Source organism: Lissotriton vulgaris, chromosome 11, assembly GCF_964263255.1.
Source record: "Lissotriton vulgaris chromosome 11, aLisVul1.2, whole genome shotgun sequence".
Taxonomy (NCBI): domain Eukaryota; kingdom Metazoa; phylum Chordata; class Amphibia; order Caudata; family Salamandridae; genus Lissotriton; species Lissotriton vulgaris.
Genome location: NC_141699.1, coordinates 280,535,242 through 280,553,295, shown reverse-complemented (window position 1 = coordinate 280,553,295; position 18,054 = coordinate 280,535,242). Strand labels below are relative to the sequence as shown.

The 18,054-nt window shown below is 43.6% G+C and overlaps 1 protein-coding gene across 1 annotated transcript in view; it reads right to left on the bottom strand.

The window, feature by feature from the left end:
• Window positions 1–18,054, bottom strand: part of PLBD2 (phospholipase B domain containing 2) — a 277,840-nt gene that overhangs the window by 225,143 nt on the left and 34,643 nt on the right. The window contains exon 2 of the mRNA XM_086943253.1: window positions 10,234–10,327. Coding sequence (XP_086799379.1) covers window positions 10,234–10,327 — 94 coding nt within the window. The remainder of the gene's footprint in view (window positions 1–10,233; window positions 10,328–18,054) is intronic.

Sequence of the window (18,054 nt, the reverse complement as noted above, 5' to 3'; positions counted from 1 at the left end):
AAAAACATTTAATAAAAGCGGCGCCCAGAACTCCGGTTTAAACTTAATCAAATCAACACTGGGCAACACTTCAGGTCCAGGGGCTTTATTTCCAAAACTTTGATCGATAGCATCTTCAACTTTCGTAAGGATATTGAGATTCCTGGGGAGGCCTAATGCTCCATACAAGCCGCAATCTGTGTTGGTACTGAATAGATCGTAGAAAAATGGGCTACCAATGCCTCACTAGTTATATTGCAGCTTATCGAAGACAATGGTTGGCCTAAGGATCTCATGTCTTTGACTGCAGCCCAGATAGCATTCCCATTATTTAGCATGGCAGCCTGTGCAAGTGCGTCCCAGCGCTCATTCACAAGTTCTTCTTTCCTTTGTGAGGCGGTTATCTTATACTTTTTCCTTAATGATTTAACAAGGGAGGGGTTTCTGGGGGTTATTGAGAGTGCCCTACGAGGCGGTCTATTGATTAATGAACATTCGCCATTAAATCATCTTGGTCCATGTTGTACTCCCAGGATTGGTTTAGATAATATAAAGAATACCCTTGCATAATTTTGAGAAGGCACTAATTAACTCGGGGTTAAAATCATGTAATGACAAACTTGAATCAATGAGTCTCGGGTATTCCCCAATTATCTTAGAAAAAGAGACTGGTGTAGTCGACTCTTCGCCAAATCACTCTTGGGTTATCTGTAGCAGGTGTCAAATTCCTGGCACCACACTCGTTATTGTATATCGGCTTAGGAGTAATTCTCAATTCTATTATAATATGGTTGTGGTCGCCACAACCTTGGCTTTCATTGAACAATCCTCAAGGACATGGGGAATAAAAAAGTAATTTATAGTAGAGGCACTACCCCTTTCTCTAAATGTCTGTTCGGGGAGGTCATGGTTGTTGGTTACAGCGGCAATTTCCATCACATTGATCAGATTATGTCTAAGCAAATGATCATGTAACTCAATGCCCCTGTTACATCGATACATCTTAGTACTTAGGGCTAGATGTAGGTAACTAATTTACCAATTCATAAATACCGAATTTTACCGATTCGGTATTTATGAATCGGTATATTAGAAGGAGGGAGATGTAGGTAAATCAAAAATCTGATTTACCGAATCGGTAACATTCGGTATTTACCGATTCGGTAAAAACCGAATCGGTATTGCCCATTGATTCTCATGGGCCTTGAAGCCCATAGGAATCAATGGGCAATACCGATTCGGTATTTACCGAATCGGTAAATACCGAATGTTGCAAGGGTGCAGGGGGTGTCACTTTGACACTCTCTAGCACCCCAATTCCGGACTTGTGTGCCATGTGGCACATAGACATGCCCTAAGGGCATGTCTGTGTGTCACATTGCACAGGTGTGCATGCACAGATGTGCATGCACACCTGAATTCGGTATTTTACCACCCAATAGGATTGGGTGGTAAAATACCGATTCTTAAGGGCCTGTTGCACTCTTAGGAGTGCCACCTACATGTGGATTTACCGAATCGGTAAATATACCGATTCGGTATTTTACCGATTCGGTAAATTTACAGAATCGGTAAAATATACGCCCCCTACATCTGAAAACCCTAATACCGGTCGGTAACGGCCAAATTCGGCAGTTACCGACCGGTATTAGGGCTCCTACATCTGGCCCCTAGACCTGTAATTGAGGTGATATCCCTAGGAATTTTTGCGTAAATGTCACCCCCCAAAGAGATACCAACAATATTACCCAATCTATTGTGTTGTTGGAGGGTTGAGATAAAATTTAACAAATTAACCAAATTTGGGTTAGGTACAGAATAAAAATCATTATTATAAAAATTAAACATATAGATACACCCCTTCTATATATTAACGCTTGAAATGTATCATTTTTTGTATTTAAAAACCCTAACACTACCTCCAGCATCAATATTGACCCAAATTGAAAGGCCTCCAGATGGACGACTAAGCTTAGGAATAGGGTCAAGTGTGTTAAAACATTCAAACCCTTTGATATATAAATCTTGGGTTGCCCAGGTCTCCTGAAACATAAGAATGTCCTGCTCTTGTACTATATCTAGCCAATCTGGTAAAGATATTTTTGACTTTTAAATTGGAATCATTAGTTGCTTTGTTTAACGTAACATGTTCAGTTGGCTCTGAGGGATGCACATTAGTTTTCGGTATAAAAGTAGATTCATTGTTTACCAAAGGTGGCGTTAGACAATCCTGCTTATCCAGATCAGACAATGGTAGGAACCTGTTGTACGTGAATGGTTGTTGGGCATCATTTATCAAGGGCCCAGGGGCCGGTTTATAAAAAAATAACCCAATGGTAATGAATAGGTATGTGTGGAGTTGATGGTGAAGTCTGTCTGTGTCCTCAATAGTGATCCAACTATGGATGGCATGCAAACATTAATCCCTATGCAGTCTCCTTCGATGTTCATCGGTGACACCCCCACCAACCCTACTCTTCTTCCCATGATGATGATATTCATATCCGACGACTTAAACCTGCTTTGTTTGGATATACAGTCTACACATCTGTTGCATAATTGATGCCAGGTCTCCCCAGGTTCTTTCGTAAGGGTTGGCACCCCTGCCAGCACTAAAACATAGGAGCATGCTTCTGGCGGCAGTCCTAGAACCTCCATATTAGACTCAGAGTCCCTTCTTTTGGGGTTAGGTAAGCTACTATTCAGACTGCCTGACTTTGAGTTCTCCCCAGGTAGGTTAATCACTGATACGGACTGGATAGGGGAGGGCAGGTTTTGGGCAGTCCTAGGTATGTTTTGTGCGTTTTTAAAAGTGGGATGAGTTTCATGCTCAGCATTATGCTTGGGTAAAAATAATTCCTTCATTTTGCTACATGTTATCAAGCGAAGAGCCTTTGGACAGAGTTGGGGTAAGGATCCTTGGGTCAGGGCTCGAACCAGCGTCAATTAATAAGGGCAAACCCACCCCTACGGCAGCAACAGTATGAATAGTCTCTTGTTGTCCACTCATTTTGTTCACTATAGCATCCAAATGGTCTAAACGTTCTAAAAGTGAGGTGAAGTTCTTGTCTATCAACTCTTTGATTCGTACAAAGGCAGTATCAACAACGGTATCAAAAAATGAGTCCCGGAGACATTGTGTGTAGACGAACAGGATGCAGCATCAGTCTGTGTACTAATAGAACTAATTTGTGCCACCTCTGGGATATGGACAATAGATTGGAGACTGTATCCATGAGCTCAAGACAGTACGTGATGAGGCTGAACGAATGGGTTGTTTTCTATTAGAACTGGTGGGTTTCCCAGGCTTCCTTTTGCGCTTGGCCATTGGAACTGCGGCGGGCGCTAGTGTGTCCATGTTTGACTGCAGTTCAGGCATATCAGCACCATTAGAGCTGCCACTAGAGAGGACTATATTGTTAGCACTAGTTCCCAGGGAGGTCGTAATGCTAGATGCAATTGTAAGCATATGACTGGCTGCGGATCGTGTAGCTAAATCTACTCGCGACCCTCCTGTTGTTGGACCATTCGGTAATGCCTCACTTCGCAGGGATAAGCGTCGTTCATTGAGTTCGATTTCACTAGAAACAATGCTAACAACCCTTTCTAACATGCTATTGATGCTAGAGGTAGCAGTGTGAATGTCCCCGTGTGCTTCCCCATGATTAATACTTAAAGACTGTTTCAAAGTGGTGGGACACTCACCTCAGTCACTTAATCACTAAATGTTGATGGCTCAAGAGGGGTGGCCCAGCCCTGCCTCTTCCTGGCGCTGAAGGGCGCAGACGGGCCTGCCCTTCGCCCAGATACGCTTGCGCGCATCCCACGCTGCGGGAGCCCACAGCTGAATCTAAAGCGCCTCCTGGCGCAATGGAAATGTGTTGGCAGCAGCAAGCCGCAGAGAAAGCTGGGACTCGTGGTCCTGGTAGAGCTCAGACGTGAGTCCCATGCTCTCCACACCACTGGATTCAAGCAAGCCGGTCTGAAGACGGCTGGAATGCCAGAAACCGGTCCTCGGAAGCTTGTTTCCGGTCCAGGGAAGGCATGGCTTGGCAGTTCGGGCTGGACTGGTCCCATGAGGCACAGGGTCAGACTGATTTGCATATGGCCATGTCTGAACTGGGGTGGTGTGGAGTGCAAAAAACGATGGGTTAGGCCCAGATCCCTGTACTGGGGTGAATGTATGACATTGTTCTGCATTCTGTCCATCAACTGTGGTCCTGGTAGAGCTTGCCCCTGATCACGGACCCCACAGCAGGAGGGCGGCAGAAGAAAGACGTGCGTCCCCAGCAGTTATTAACCTAGTCTGCTTTCAAATGACAGGAGCGGGTGGGTGTCAGAGTCCCAACAAAAGCTTCAATCTGGCTTTCTGGGAGGCACACAGGCCGTCCCTGAAATCATTTAAATTTTAAATTGTGAAGAACTAAAGTTACAGGTAAATAGCACATCTTTCTGAGACCTCCACTGATGCTCAAACACTGAACACAAAAGCAAACTTATACACATTACGTTTACCACAAATACCAAAACAGAAATGCGGGACGGACAACCAGAAGATAAAACATTAGTTAACCAGTTTCTGGAGCGAAGATTAATCCACTTGGGGACAAATATAGGCAATTAAATTTAAATTACGCTGGAGTAATTCACATACTTGTGAGAATTTATTTATTTATTTAAGTTTCTTGTAAAGCGCAGGAATTCGATCTCCAAGGAGATATCTCCGCGCTGTGTTGTTCCGGAGATAAGTAAGGACAGAAAGTTTGTATGACATATCTAGGATTGCTGGGTAGGAAACAAGTACATCTTCAGGTATTTTCTGAAAGTAACAAGGTTGGAATTTTGTCTTAGGAAGGGGGTAGTGAATTCCATAGAGTAGGACCTCTAAATGCCAGGGCCTGGCCTCCTTGTCTTTCTCTTTTGATCCTAGGGATCTGCAGCAGAGCTTGATTTTCAGATCTTAGGGATCTTCCTGGTTGATAGGGTTGGAAGATTTCAGTCAAGTACCTAGGGCCAGTTCCGTACAAGCATTTATGGATGGTACAACATATCTTAAATTGTACTCTCTGGCGTATTGGGAGCCAGTGTAGCTTGCTCAGTAAGGAATGTGAGGGGGATCTCGCAGGGACATTAAGGATCAATCTGGCAGCAGTGTTTTGAACAACCTGCAGTCTCTTCAGCTGTTCTGCATTAGCGGATATAAGCAATCCGTTGCAGTAGTCAAGCCTACTCATAACTAAGGTTTGTACTAGTGTTCTCCGATGATAGTCAGCTAAGTATGGGAACACCCTCCTGAGTAGGCCAATGACTCTCATGCAGGTTCCCGTGACCTGTGTGGCATGATCTTTTAGTACCAGGGATTGATCTAACTTGACACCCAGATTTTTCACACTTTCCTTAGGACAAGGAGCTGTACCCAATTCTGGAGGCCACCACTCAGGTGACCAAAGGAGTGGGGCATTCCCAAAGAGCATGACCTCCGTCTTGCCCACATTACACTGTAGGCAGTTGGAGGTCATCCATCCAGCTATGGCTCTCATTCCAGCAGCAAAGGAATTCCTTACTGCTAAGGTCATGTTTTGGAATGGGAACAACAGCTGGGTGTCGTCTGCATAGGATATTGGTATGAACCCAAATTTCCTTGCGACCTTCGCCAGGGGGGCCACATACACATTAAATAATGTGGGGCTTAGACATGAGCCCTGTGGAACCCCCTTAGTGAGCTCCCTGAAGGTGGAATAGTGAGAGCCCAGGCGAACATTTTGGGATCGGTTAGAGATGAAACTTTTCAACTATGATAGAGCAGTTCCCTGAACTCTTACTCCCTCCAGACGACTGATCAAGGTGTCATGAGACACCGTGTCGAAGGCAGCGGACAAATCTAATAGCACCAGAATCATAGAGCCTCCTCTATCCTGTGCCATTCGGATGGTATTGGTCACGGAGAGGAGAGCTGATTCTGTGCTATGATTTGGCCTGAACCCAGATTGAGAGGGGTCCAGACAGTCTGCTGCCTCGATAAATTTAGAGAGATGAGTGTTGACATGTCTCTCCGTCATCTTGCTGATGTAGGGTAGGAGGGATATGGGACGCAGGTTATTGAGGTCTGACCATGGTAGCGTGGAATTTTTGCGAATGGGGTTCACAACCGCCATTTTCCAATCATGGGGAATCCTACCTTCCTTGAGGGAAATATTGATCAGTGCTCTGAGGCTTGGAGCCAGAATGCTGCCCAGTGGTGCAGCCATCGAGGCTGGTAGTAGATCAGTTGGTGATCCAGATTTAATTAAATTAAGGAGCATGTCTACTTCGGTATGACTGATTTCTGGAATCGAAGTCAAAGTGAGTCTACATGTTCCATTATGGGTGGATTCATCTGAGACTATCCATGATATCTCTATTGTTGTGGGGAGTTTTAGTAATTTTGTCATAGATTAAGTCTATCTTTTTCTCAAAAAACATCGAGATGTCATCGCATAGGTTCTGGTTAAAATCATCTGGACTCTCACAAGTTATAGGTTTGACAAAGGATTGTAAGACTTTGAACAATTCCCTAGTGGAATTTCCTGCCTCCGTAATTTGTGAATCTAGTTTGTGCCTCCGAGCTTTTTTTATGTTCTTAAGGTAGTTGGAGTGGGCTTCTAGATAAAGAGTTTTACTCATAGAAGTGTGAGTTTTTCTCCATTTTTTTCTCCAAGCTCCTACATTTCTGTTTTTCGACTCTTAGTTCCTCTGTGTACCATATTTCTGTCTTTGGCCTAATGCGTTGTTTATGTAATTCTAGTGGAGCAATTTGATCAATGGCCTCGAATAGTGTTTTATTAAATTTGGCCAATCCACTTTCAATATTATCCTCTTCAAGAAAGTTAGGTTCTTTCCATATTTGCTGTAGTGCTTCAGGTGTTATTTTATGCCATTTTCTTTTCAATGTGGGTTGAAGAGGTTTTTGGGACCGTGAGTATGAGCCAAGTAATTGGAAAGGTAGTAGGTAATGGTCTGACCAATGGATAGGAGTAGGTAAACAACATGTTATTTTAGGGCAGTTAGTTAGAATTAGGTCTAATGTATGGCCTCCTATGTGTGTTGAGCCATTGTTTTGAATTTTTAGTCCTCGACTGGATAGATCATCAAGTAAAGATCTGGTATCGGGATTGTTTGATACATCAACATGAATATTAAAATCTCCGAGGAGGATAAAATCTTCATTGGCTCTAAAATATGGGGCTAGTAGTTCCATAAGATTTAAGGAAAAATCCAGACAGGAGCCAGGGGGGCGATATAATAATGCCCCTTTCCACTGTGACTTGGGGGAAGAGGAAAATCTAAAAATCACTATTTCCATCTGGTCGTTGCTACACTGGTCAAGTGTTGAGACCTTTAAGTTATCTTTATAGACAACAGCCACCCCACCTCCGGTTTTGATCTGGCGATCTAAGTGCAGAATCTTATACCCGGCAGGTATCGCTAACATGATTGTGGGAATGGTATGAGGTTTAAGCCATGTTTCAGTAAGAAAACAAATATCTGGCAGTTCGGAATTAATAAGATCCCACAATTGATGGTGGTGTTTGGGTAGCGAACGTATATTCAATAAAAAGCATTTAAGTCCTGGGGATCCTTTCCTGGCAGCATGAGTAGTGTTGTCTGTGCTATCAACTCCAGTTAGGGAAAGAGTCCGAGCAGACTGTTTAGTCACAATTATAGAGCCCACATTGGTGGGGATATCTCTAGTTAGGCATATGTTTGTAGCCTGGAAGTGGCAGTTAGCACAGGAAAAGGGACCTTCAAAATTAGGACAAGTGTCACGTATGCATGTCTCAGTAGAGGTTGTATTTAAACTGAGAAGAGTTTCTCTGGAGTAACATAAGGTTGAGCTAACCTGAGTATTGGATGATCCAGAGATCCGTGCCATGTCCCTTGTCCCGTCCTGCCATGTATTGTGAAATTCCCAAACTATGCCATTGCACCATTTTGTGTAATTATGCGCCACTTGAAGTAAAAATACACAACAAACACACAAGAACAACAGAACACAAACTGCTGTTGAATACCATGCTTTTGTTCAAATGTAGCCTTGTATAAAAATTTATGCAAGGGTTATTTTGTGCTAAAATATAGCAAAAATAACAGATTTGCATTTCACGTAATTAGGAGTAATTTCACATAAGTTTGCGGAAAAATTGGTGTAATTATGCGAAAAGCAAATTACTTGGATTTTGCACACCCCTGGAAGGAAGGTCTCATAAATGGGTGGACTGATCAGTCAAATGCTTTACTGATTTCACCAATCATTTATTTCTGAGAGGGATTGAAGGATACACCTCCTGCCACCCTTCTCCAGCTCCCACGCCACTTATATCTTAGGCTTGATTTGGGGCACCATTTGTAGGCCATTTGGTAACAACATTTTATGCAGTACACAATAGAGAGTGATAAGAACTGCCTGGATGTTACTAAACATATATGAATGGGACCATAATTGACAACAAATTGTTTAGGCTTTGTAATCTCCTTTATTAAGTGTAAAACTTAAAGGTGTGTTTTACATATGGTGTGAAGAAACCTTTCTGCCAAGAGAAGGGGTTTAGAAAGAAATATATAGCAACATACTGAGTTTTACTTGGAAAAAATTACCTTTGGGAGAGAGGTTCTAAAATCAGTCTTACTCGCATGAAATACTGCTAAGGCTTCTAGGAGACCAAAGTCTGGATCCCACTAACCTTGTGCATAAATAACGGCAATTGGGAAGACACTTTTCTAGGAAACATGCCACACATCGTCTTTGCTTAGCAGTTCAAATTAAAGATTTATCAGTTTTGACAATGCAATATTCGACTCACTAGTGAGACATCCTCCAAAGAGTGGCACAGGTAAAAGGAACGGTCCCTAGCCTTAAATGTTCATCCATTCACCTCCTTGCCTGGTAAAGGATTACGGTAGACCTCTTTCTTACGACTGACTGTTTATCCCTTTTGAAACAAACTATGCTCTGTCATCAAACTTCTTTTGTTGGCATATTGAGCACCTCAAATGGGCATGCAGATCCCGGGGTCTACTTGAGGAAAATCATTGGTTAAGGCACAAAAAATGCACAGGACATTTACAAAGCAGTGCAGAGGGCCACTCCCCATACAAAAAGCACCAGTTTCAATCTCTGAGGCAGCCCAGGAAACTGCTCTACTTCTATGGGGATAAATTGTCTCTTTAAAGTCCTCCTAGACATTTTCTGGCATATTAAGCTGCAATGAATAACATCACTAGCCGGGAGGTGCTTAACATACAAAGCATGTTGATTTGTTTCTGATGTTCCTGTTGCAAAAAGAGAACTGCACAAGAACTAGAACATCTGTAGATTAAAAGATGCAGGTGGGACCCATTTAAGGTTGAGGATCAAGTTAAACTGTCCCTCACCCCATCCCCACTTGTAAACAACATTATCACTCGAAGAAACAAAAAAAAAAAAAAAAAAAAGCCTTATGTTATGTACAAATTCAACTGTCCCTGGATGGCTAAAGCAGTGCCCTCCTGTATTGAAAGTTTAACCCGGTGTCATGTCCTAGTCAATCATACCAGGACACAGGAATGGTTACTTAAACACCACCTTTATTGGGCACCTCTTGTCTCGTCCAGGTCCCTACACCATCTGCCCCAAGCTCGTCCCCTTTGGCCCATCCTGTTCCTCCCCCTAGCTCCACCCCAACCACTAGACTGCATCCCGACATTACACCCGGGGACTTAAAAAACTGGGCTGTTGCTGTCTTGATACGAGGCTGCAGAGTCTGTTAGCCCACTTTCTTAAATTTTTCAGAAACTTCAAGATTTTTGGAGGTTGCTGCCTCTACAATGCCAGGACTAGGGTATTTCGCCATCATACACAATTAAGAACACAATAATTTGGAATATTTATAGACAAGTATACGTTTGCCAAACCATAAATACATTATCAAAAAAGTTTCTTCTGTCAAGCATTCTGGGGTCCTAAAATGGTGTGACGTTTTCAGTATTTATTAATTTAGTGAAGATCTTATAATGGAGAACAGTTAAACAAAGAAATATAGAGTGTCTGCTGAGCACTGAGGACAACACTGTTCAGGATTCTGTCATACCTTCAGTACAGTACAGGTGCCCCAACTACTACTACAAAAGTGGGGGGCGGCCAGCATGAGGAGCTCCATCAAGGAGTGCGGGTAGGGGCCACCTGAACTGCGGTTTATGGAGCTTTAGAAGATAGGAGGCTGACAGGCACTAGCTTACCTTTTTCGTAACTGCTGCTTCGGCCACCCCAGCCGCATAAGCCTGGAGACTGTCATTAAAGCTGCTATTGCTTTCTAGCTGTAGGAAGGACCAGCTGTCAAAACAAGAACAAGAGTCGGATCAGAGGTTGTAATGGATGAAACAAGTAAACACCACATAAAAACTAACTATCAGGTATTACTCCTTAGTAAACTTTTTTGCAACACAACTACAAACACACAATCAAACAACCACCTCCTGTTCCCATTGGATCTCTCAATTTCTTGAAACAGCACTTACTCACATAAAGAGCCTACCATGGTGTTCACCAAAATGAAGAAACACACTGAAATATTTGAAATGCTGCTGTGCTTACTTTGTAGCTTTAATGCATAGCATAACAGTACTTCTACAGTAACACTATAGAACCTACTCAAGTAGTACCTCAAACAAATTACAAGTTGTAGTTGGTTAGTAACGTTACCAAAAACAAAAAATACACATGTAAAACAAGCATTGGCAAAGCAAATAGGACTGGTGTTGGTTGCCAGCTTGTGGACTTTGCCAATGGAGGGGATGTTTAATGTGAGGTAGTTATAGTCAGGACCTGGTTTCTATAGGAAAAGTGTTTTTTCATTCATTTGCCTATATCTTTGGCGCCGTTTGACGAATCTTCATGAAATTTATGAAACTAATAAGCCACTCACTTCTGCTGCTGTGTTGAAAGTTATGGGGTGAATAGTCAAGCGGGGGTGAAGAAAAAGGGGATGGGGGAGTGGGGGGGTGGATGGAGGCTCCATGTTAATTTCCAAAGGAAACTTTGGGCACGGCTACAGCCCGAACTGCTGAACGGAATTCCACCAAATTTGGCAAATAGGTAGCTCTTTTCCATTAAATGGTGTAAATCTGTTTAGCTATTCCTGAGAAATGTAAAGATTTCTCAGATATACAACTGTGGCCTTGGTGGATCCGTGAACGCTCCCGTTCTCATACCTGAGATCTGTTGGTTGCCATCACTTGAAATTAGGAAGTGTTGGCAGCCATCAAGTGACTTGGTTAAACTGAGTCACAAGAAAAAGTTTAAAAACAAGAAAAGGGGTAGGGTAGAAACACACTGACCCCCCCCCCCCCTAGACCTGTTCAGTGTGTACCACAGGGACCCCCATGGCCAAACAAGCATTATTTGTAAAAGAATTTGTCTAGATTTGCGGTGGATCCGCAAATGATTATTTTTTTTGTTTTGTTTTTTTTAAACGAAGCGCATGCCCCTGCAATTAGTTCCCTTGTGGGCCAGCTCCTGGGGGCTATTGAATTAATAATGCGAGGACCACCACCTGTGGTGGAGAAAGTGAGTTTGGCCTCTGACCACCTCTCAGCAATCAAGCTGTGTGGGGCTTACTAGAGTTAACAGGAGGGCTACTTGGCCCCTAAGGACCACCAGCAGCGAAAGGGCCTTCATCCCCCAACCAAGAGCGTGCCAGTAGGCGCATTTGCAGAGTGGTGGAGAAAGGGGGCGAGGCCTGCCATCAGAACTCAGCAATCCTGCTGTGTGGAACTTACTGAAGGTAATAGGAGGGGTAGTTGGCCCCCAAGGGTGTCCTTGTGGACCAACTACCCCTCCTGTTACCTCCAGTAAGTCCCACACATTGGGATTGCTAAGAGGTCTTCAGAGGCCACGGCCCATTTCTCCACCACTCTGCAAACACGCCTCCTGGCGCACTACTGGTTGGGGGATGAAGTCCACTTTACCTCTGAGGGACCTTGGAGGCCAAGAAGCCCTACTGGTAACTCCTGTAAGTCCTAGGCAATAGAATTCCTGAGAGCTGGTCTGAGGTCCAGCCCCCATTCTCCACCACTCTGCAAATGTGACTGCTAGTTAAAAAAAAACAGACATTCACTAAAAAAACATAAAGGTTACAAGGACGTTATAGTTAGCAAATATATTAAAAAATAAAAAAAACTTAGAAATTCACTTTCAAAAACCAAAGGTTACATGGACGTTATAGTTAGCAAATAGAATAAAAAAGCCTTAGAAATTAAAAAAAGCCAAAGGTTACAGGGACATTATAGTTAGCTCATAGAATTGAAAAAACCTTATAAATTCACTTAAAAAAAACAAAGGTTACAGGGACGTTATAGTTACCTAATAGAATTTAAAAAACGTTAGAAATGCACTTAAAAAAAACCAAAGGTTACAGTGAAGTTATAGTTGGGGTCAGATTTTACTCATACAAAACTAGAGAAATTCAGCTGTTATAGTTCGCTGAGTTAACTATAACTCGCATCCCCGCAATACACTGCTTAGGACCTCACATATTACATCACTCATGACGCAGTTAGTGACATCACTGATGACATCACTGATGACATCATCCCAAGCATGTCTGATGCACCCGCTCACACCCCTATCGAATCTTTCATAAACCCACTGCCACACAACCATTCACAAACCCATTCACAGAGCAATATCAGTACTTAAACACCCGCTCACGGATAAAAAAAAATTTGCAGAGTTTTATATAGGGCGAACTTGACCCGAATCGGGTATCAGAGCGCTTTACATAGCACTAGTTACGTTACATGAGGACACACAGTCATTTTTGTTAGGCACAGGGAGATTAAGTGATTTGCCCAGAATCACAGGATGTTCAGCGTCATTGCCAAGACTCAAACCCAGTTTCCCAGATTCGAGGTTGACCGCACTAGCCGTTAGGCCAACTCCTCCTCCTGATTTATTGATCTACACACACATCCACTCGCTCACCCATACTGCCACTCATAGTCCCACTCACTAATACAGCCACTGACATATCCACTCATACACCCATACAGGCACTCATACACTGAGTGAGTCACCGATAGAACTACTCACACAACTAGGCACTCATACAGTCAATCACATAAACAGTTACACTCCCACACACTTACCCACTCATACAAATAGTAACAGATAACACTCAGCTATACAGTCACTGACAGAAGCATGCACTCATCCATATAGCCACTCTCACATTCACTTACTCGAGCATAGTCACTCATGTACCCCGACACTCATGTATACTACGCTTCAACATATTCAGTTACTCACCCTTACTTACACACACACACTCAATCACCAGCACAGCCATGCCATGCACACTTACTAACCCATACAACTTCTCACACACGCAACAGTACCCCATAAAGCCACTGATTCACCCACTCACTCATCCATACAGGCAATCACACACCTCACCCACAAACATAGACACCCAGACAACCATAGAGGTAGTCAGATAACCAATCAATCAACCATATAGTCATTCAAGTACCCACTAAGACTCTCATACACCCACTTAGACATCTATTGACAGACAGATACACACATTCACATGACCAGTCACTCATCCATACATTCACTGAGATACTTATACAGTCAGTCACGCACCCACTGAGTCATCCATACAGTCACTCATACACCCACTGATTCAGCAATACACCTTAGAATATATAATTAACAATTAAACCTTTTTAAAACACTCACAGTCACTGGATGATGCCATCACGGATGTCATCAGTGATGTAATCAGTGATGTCACTGTCCACGTCATAAGTGATGTAATAGGTCAGGTCATATTTTCCCGCGCTTGCAGCTGCCGTTTCGAACCATCTCGCCACCGGACGCATCGAGCCCTGCTGACTATCATCAGACAGGGAGATCTTTTAATTTTCATCATCTTATCCAGCACCTCTATATTAACTCATTGAAGCTTCAGAAACAAAAGAATCCATCGTTATAGGCAAGGAAGAAATTACCAAAAATATAAAATCCTGCTGATTGATCACCACGCTAAATAATGAAGATTAATTCGGGTTTTTAAGAACAGTATTATAACGAATAGACAAATCCTAGGAAAACTAGCGTCCCAGGATACTGTGTGAAAGGCCAAGTTGGAAACTCCACAGACCTCGAAATCATACTAAGGGCTCCGGTGGCTGATGCTTAATATCCTCTGTCAACCCTATCTAGGTGACACCTGACAGCTAAGAACTATCAAAAAGAAGCAGACAACTAAACTGCATTTGATCGTTTTTTTGAAAGGGGAATTGTATTTAGGAATATCACGTGGCTACTCCAGGAAGAAGGCGCTGGCCGCCGAAACGCGCGTAGAGTCAAATAATTTTGCCACTCATCTTATTTAGTTCATGAATTTATTGTTCATTGTATGTTTTTTTAAAAGTGTTTTCACCTGCAATACAATACTGCATGATTTTTAACTTTGTGTCACATTGAATGAAATGTTCTCTGTTTTAATTAATGAATAAAATATGATGTCTTTTAGCCAGCTGTAGTTACCTGTTTATTATCCTTTACCAAGCACATATTTAAAACTGTTGATTGCCTAGGTTGTTACTTCACATATATAGGTCAGGTCATAAGCAGTGCATTGCGGGGGCGCGAGTCATAGTTAACTCAGCTAATTAGAACGGCTGAATTTCTCTGAGTTTTGTATGAGCAAAATCTGACCAAAAATATAGCATCCCTGTAACTTTTTTTGTTGTTGTGAATTTCTAAGGTTTTTTAAATTCTATTTGCTAATTATAATATCCCTGTAACCTTATGTATGTAAATAAAACATATCACTTTTAACTAATTTAAGATACATGATTCACAGTTATGGGAAGGTTGTATAGGCTGAGGCTTCCTTGCAGCTTGTAACATTCAGATCGGCTCAAGCCACCTGGATCACATCTACAAAACTTTAAAGACCACTTATAAGCCAAACCACTTCTTGCCTAATTAGAAAGCCCAGTAAAAAAAAAATTCAAGAAGCACATTCTCCTCAAGTTCAATTTTCTATGTTTCTTGATTGCACTGGTTCCCACAAATGGTACCAAAGTGTAACGAATACTTTCCCGAAAGACAAGAACTTGCATATGTCCAGAATAATAAAAGTCTATTAACCAGTACACAGAAATGCTGTAATAAAGGTATGGCCCTGCCTGCTACTCTCTCTCTCCAAGTCATGGAAGCAAGCCATATATCGTGATGCTGGGCTGTCATGTAAGGGAAACAGTTGTGCTTTTCTTTCTTTGTCAGGCACTTGCACTCAGATAAATGAAAAACTGTATGAATGGATAGACATGACAAGTGAAGTGAGCACCAAAATGCACGAGAAACTTGCAGCCAAACTTACCAAGATAACCACAAGAGCAACTGTGGGGTCTGAGCAGAGGAGCTGGACATGCACTTTTCAAGCCTAAAAGGTTTGTGAATCTAAACCATCCTCGACCAGCCTACTACAAGGCACCTTGTATCTATCTGCACCATGCCCAGAGAGACTGATGATCTTTCGCTTCACTCCAGGTCTTAGGGACAGTAGAGGTATCTTGTACACAAGACAGAAATTATCAGTATCAAAGAGTGCCCTAAAAGCACAAAAAAAGTTATTGTAATTTTTAATGGCAATAGCTTAAACTTTTGTAAATAACTTTTGTGAAGATTATGTTCAGTGTATTTGATTGTGATGAAAATCGAAGAACAGAAGTGAAATATAAAATTAAGCACTGGCGTTGCCAATAGGTCTCGCAGTAGGAAAGTTGGAGCTATTGGTTTTGTAAATGACAAAGCCCTTTATGTTTTTAAAATGAAAAAAAAATAAAAGGCATTGTTATTTGCAATGGTAATGGCTCCAACTTTCCTACTGCGAGACCTATTGGCAACGTGAGTGGTGTTGCGTGTGTGAGTGGCGTTGCGTGTGTGAGTGGCGTTGCATGTGTGAGTGGCGTTGCATGTGTGAGTGGCGTTGCATGTGTGAGTGGCGTTGCATGTGTGAGTGGCGTTGCGTGTGTGAGTGGCGTTGCGTGTGTGAGTGGCGTTGCGTGTGCGAGTGGCGTTGCCTGGATGAGTGGCGTTGCGTGTGTGACTGGCGTTGCGTGTGTGACTGGCGTTGCGTGTGTGACTGGCGTTGCGTGCGGGAGTGGCGTTGCGTGCGGGAGTGGCGTTGCGTGCGGGAGTGGCGTTGCGTGCGGGAGTGGCGTTGCGTGCAGGAGTGGCGTTGCGTGCGGGAGTGGCGTTGCGTGCGGGAGTGGCGTTGCGTGTGGGAGTGGCGTTGCGTGTGGGAGTGGTGTTGCGTGTGTGAGTGGCGTTGCGTGTCTGAAAGTGGTGCTGTGTGGGTGAAAGTGGCACTGCGTGGGTGTGAGTGGCTTTGCGTGAGTGAGTGGCGTTGCGTGGGTGAGTGTGTTGTTGCGTGGATGATAGTGGGCTTGCGTGGGTGTGAGTGGCGTTGCATGTCTGTAAGTGTTGCTGTGTGGGTGGAAGTGGCACAGAGCCTTTGATGTGGCCTGGCGCAGGAGAAATGCTGCTGCTGCTAATTAAATGTAACTAGGGTTGAAGGCATGCGGTGGAGCTGATGGCCTATTTGTGGGGCGCACATACTTTCTGTGGATTCTGACAGTCTGGAGTGCTGACTCTGCCGGCTCGGGTGTTTCCCATTGTCTTTTTCCGCCTGCTGGCGCAGAAAGAAGCCAAAACAGTAATAACATTTCACTTTGAATTACTGTCCCAGTCGAGATAAGCCCCGCTGCAGAGGATGTTTCCTGTAAGCCTTCCTCACTTTTAGCGATGGACGTGATAGAAATAAGAAGATAATACCATGCTCTGAGAAACAAGGGAACTCCGAGACAGTTGAAATTGGAAAAAAAGTAGTTTGAAAGTAAAAAGAAAAAAAAGAACAAGGCTGTGTTTGCGGGGAGAGAGAGGGGAGGTGCTGGTATGGGAGGGGGGAGGTGCTGGTGTGGGAGGAGTGCTGGTAGGGCAAGTCTGTGTTTGCGGGGAGAGAGAGGGGAGGTGCTGGTGTGGGAGGGGGGAGGTGCTGAAAGAAGCCAAAACAGTAATAACATTTCACTTTGAAGGCTCGTAAAGAAAAACACGTGACGGATCAGTAGTTTTAAAGTAAAAAGAACAAGACGGAGGGAAGGCAAGGCAGATTGCTTGACTGGTACAGAGCGATGTGTGGATGAAAGGGGAGCCCAGCTGTTGTATCGAACTGTGGGAGTTCACTATAGTTCAAATGCGACACGGCGGGCATGGGAGGGGGCTGAGAGGCAATGAGGGTGTAGACAAAGAAAACAAGACGGAGGGAAGGCAAGGCAGAGAAGGGGAGGGGGGAGGTGAAATGCGACACGGCGGGCATGGGAGGGGGCCGAGCGGCAATGAGGGTGTGAAGCAGCAGGGGCCTGGGGGAAGCTGGCTGGAGAGGGGGAGGAGAAATGAACAGATGTCCGTGAGGTGTGGGAGGAGTGCCTGATGCGCGTGCATGTTTAATCATGTGGTTCACGTGAACTGCATGAAAACCGCGGAGCTGAAAGCCCTTTGGTTTGACGATGTTTTCGCCACTTGAATTCTCGCTCCGCTCGATGCGCTTGCGCACATCGATAGGTCGCGAGACCTAAAAATGTTGTGTCATTTGTGATAAAGCTTGAAACATTGAGAGAACATATTTGAACCAGTTGTTCAATGGTTGCACAGATTGATGCTGTGGTGGCGCTGAGTGAGGTTGTGGTGGCAACGAGAGATGCTGTGGGGTTCAGTGTTGCTGTGGTAGCACATAGTGATGTTGTGGTGCCCCTGAGTGATGCTGTGGTGATGCTGTGGTGATGCGATAGATAGAGTGTAAATATGTGGCGTGTAACTATGTGGCACTGAGTGGTATTGTTTGGAGTGTATGTTGCATTGAGTGCATTGTAATTATGTAGCATATACTTATGTGGCACTGAGTGGTATTGTGTGGAGTGTGTAATGCATTCAGTAGAGTAATTATGTGGCGTGTAATTATGTGGCACTGAGTGGTTTTTGGAGTG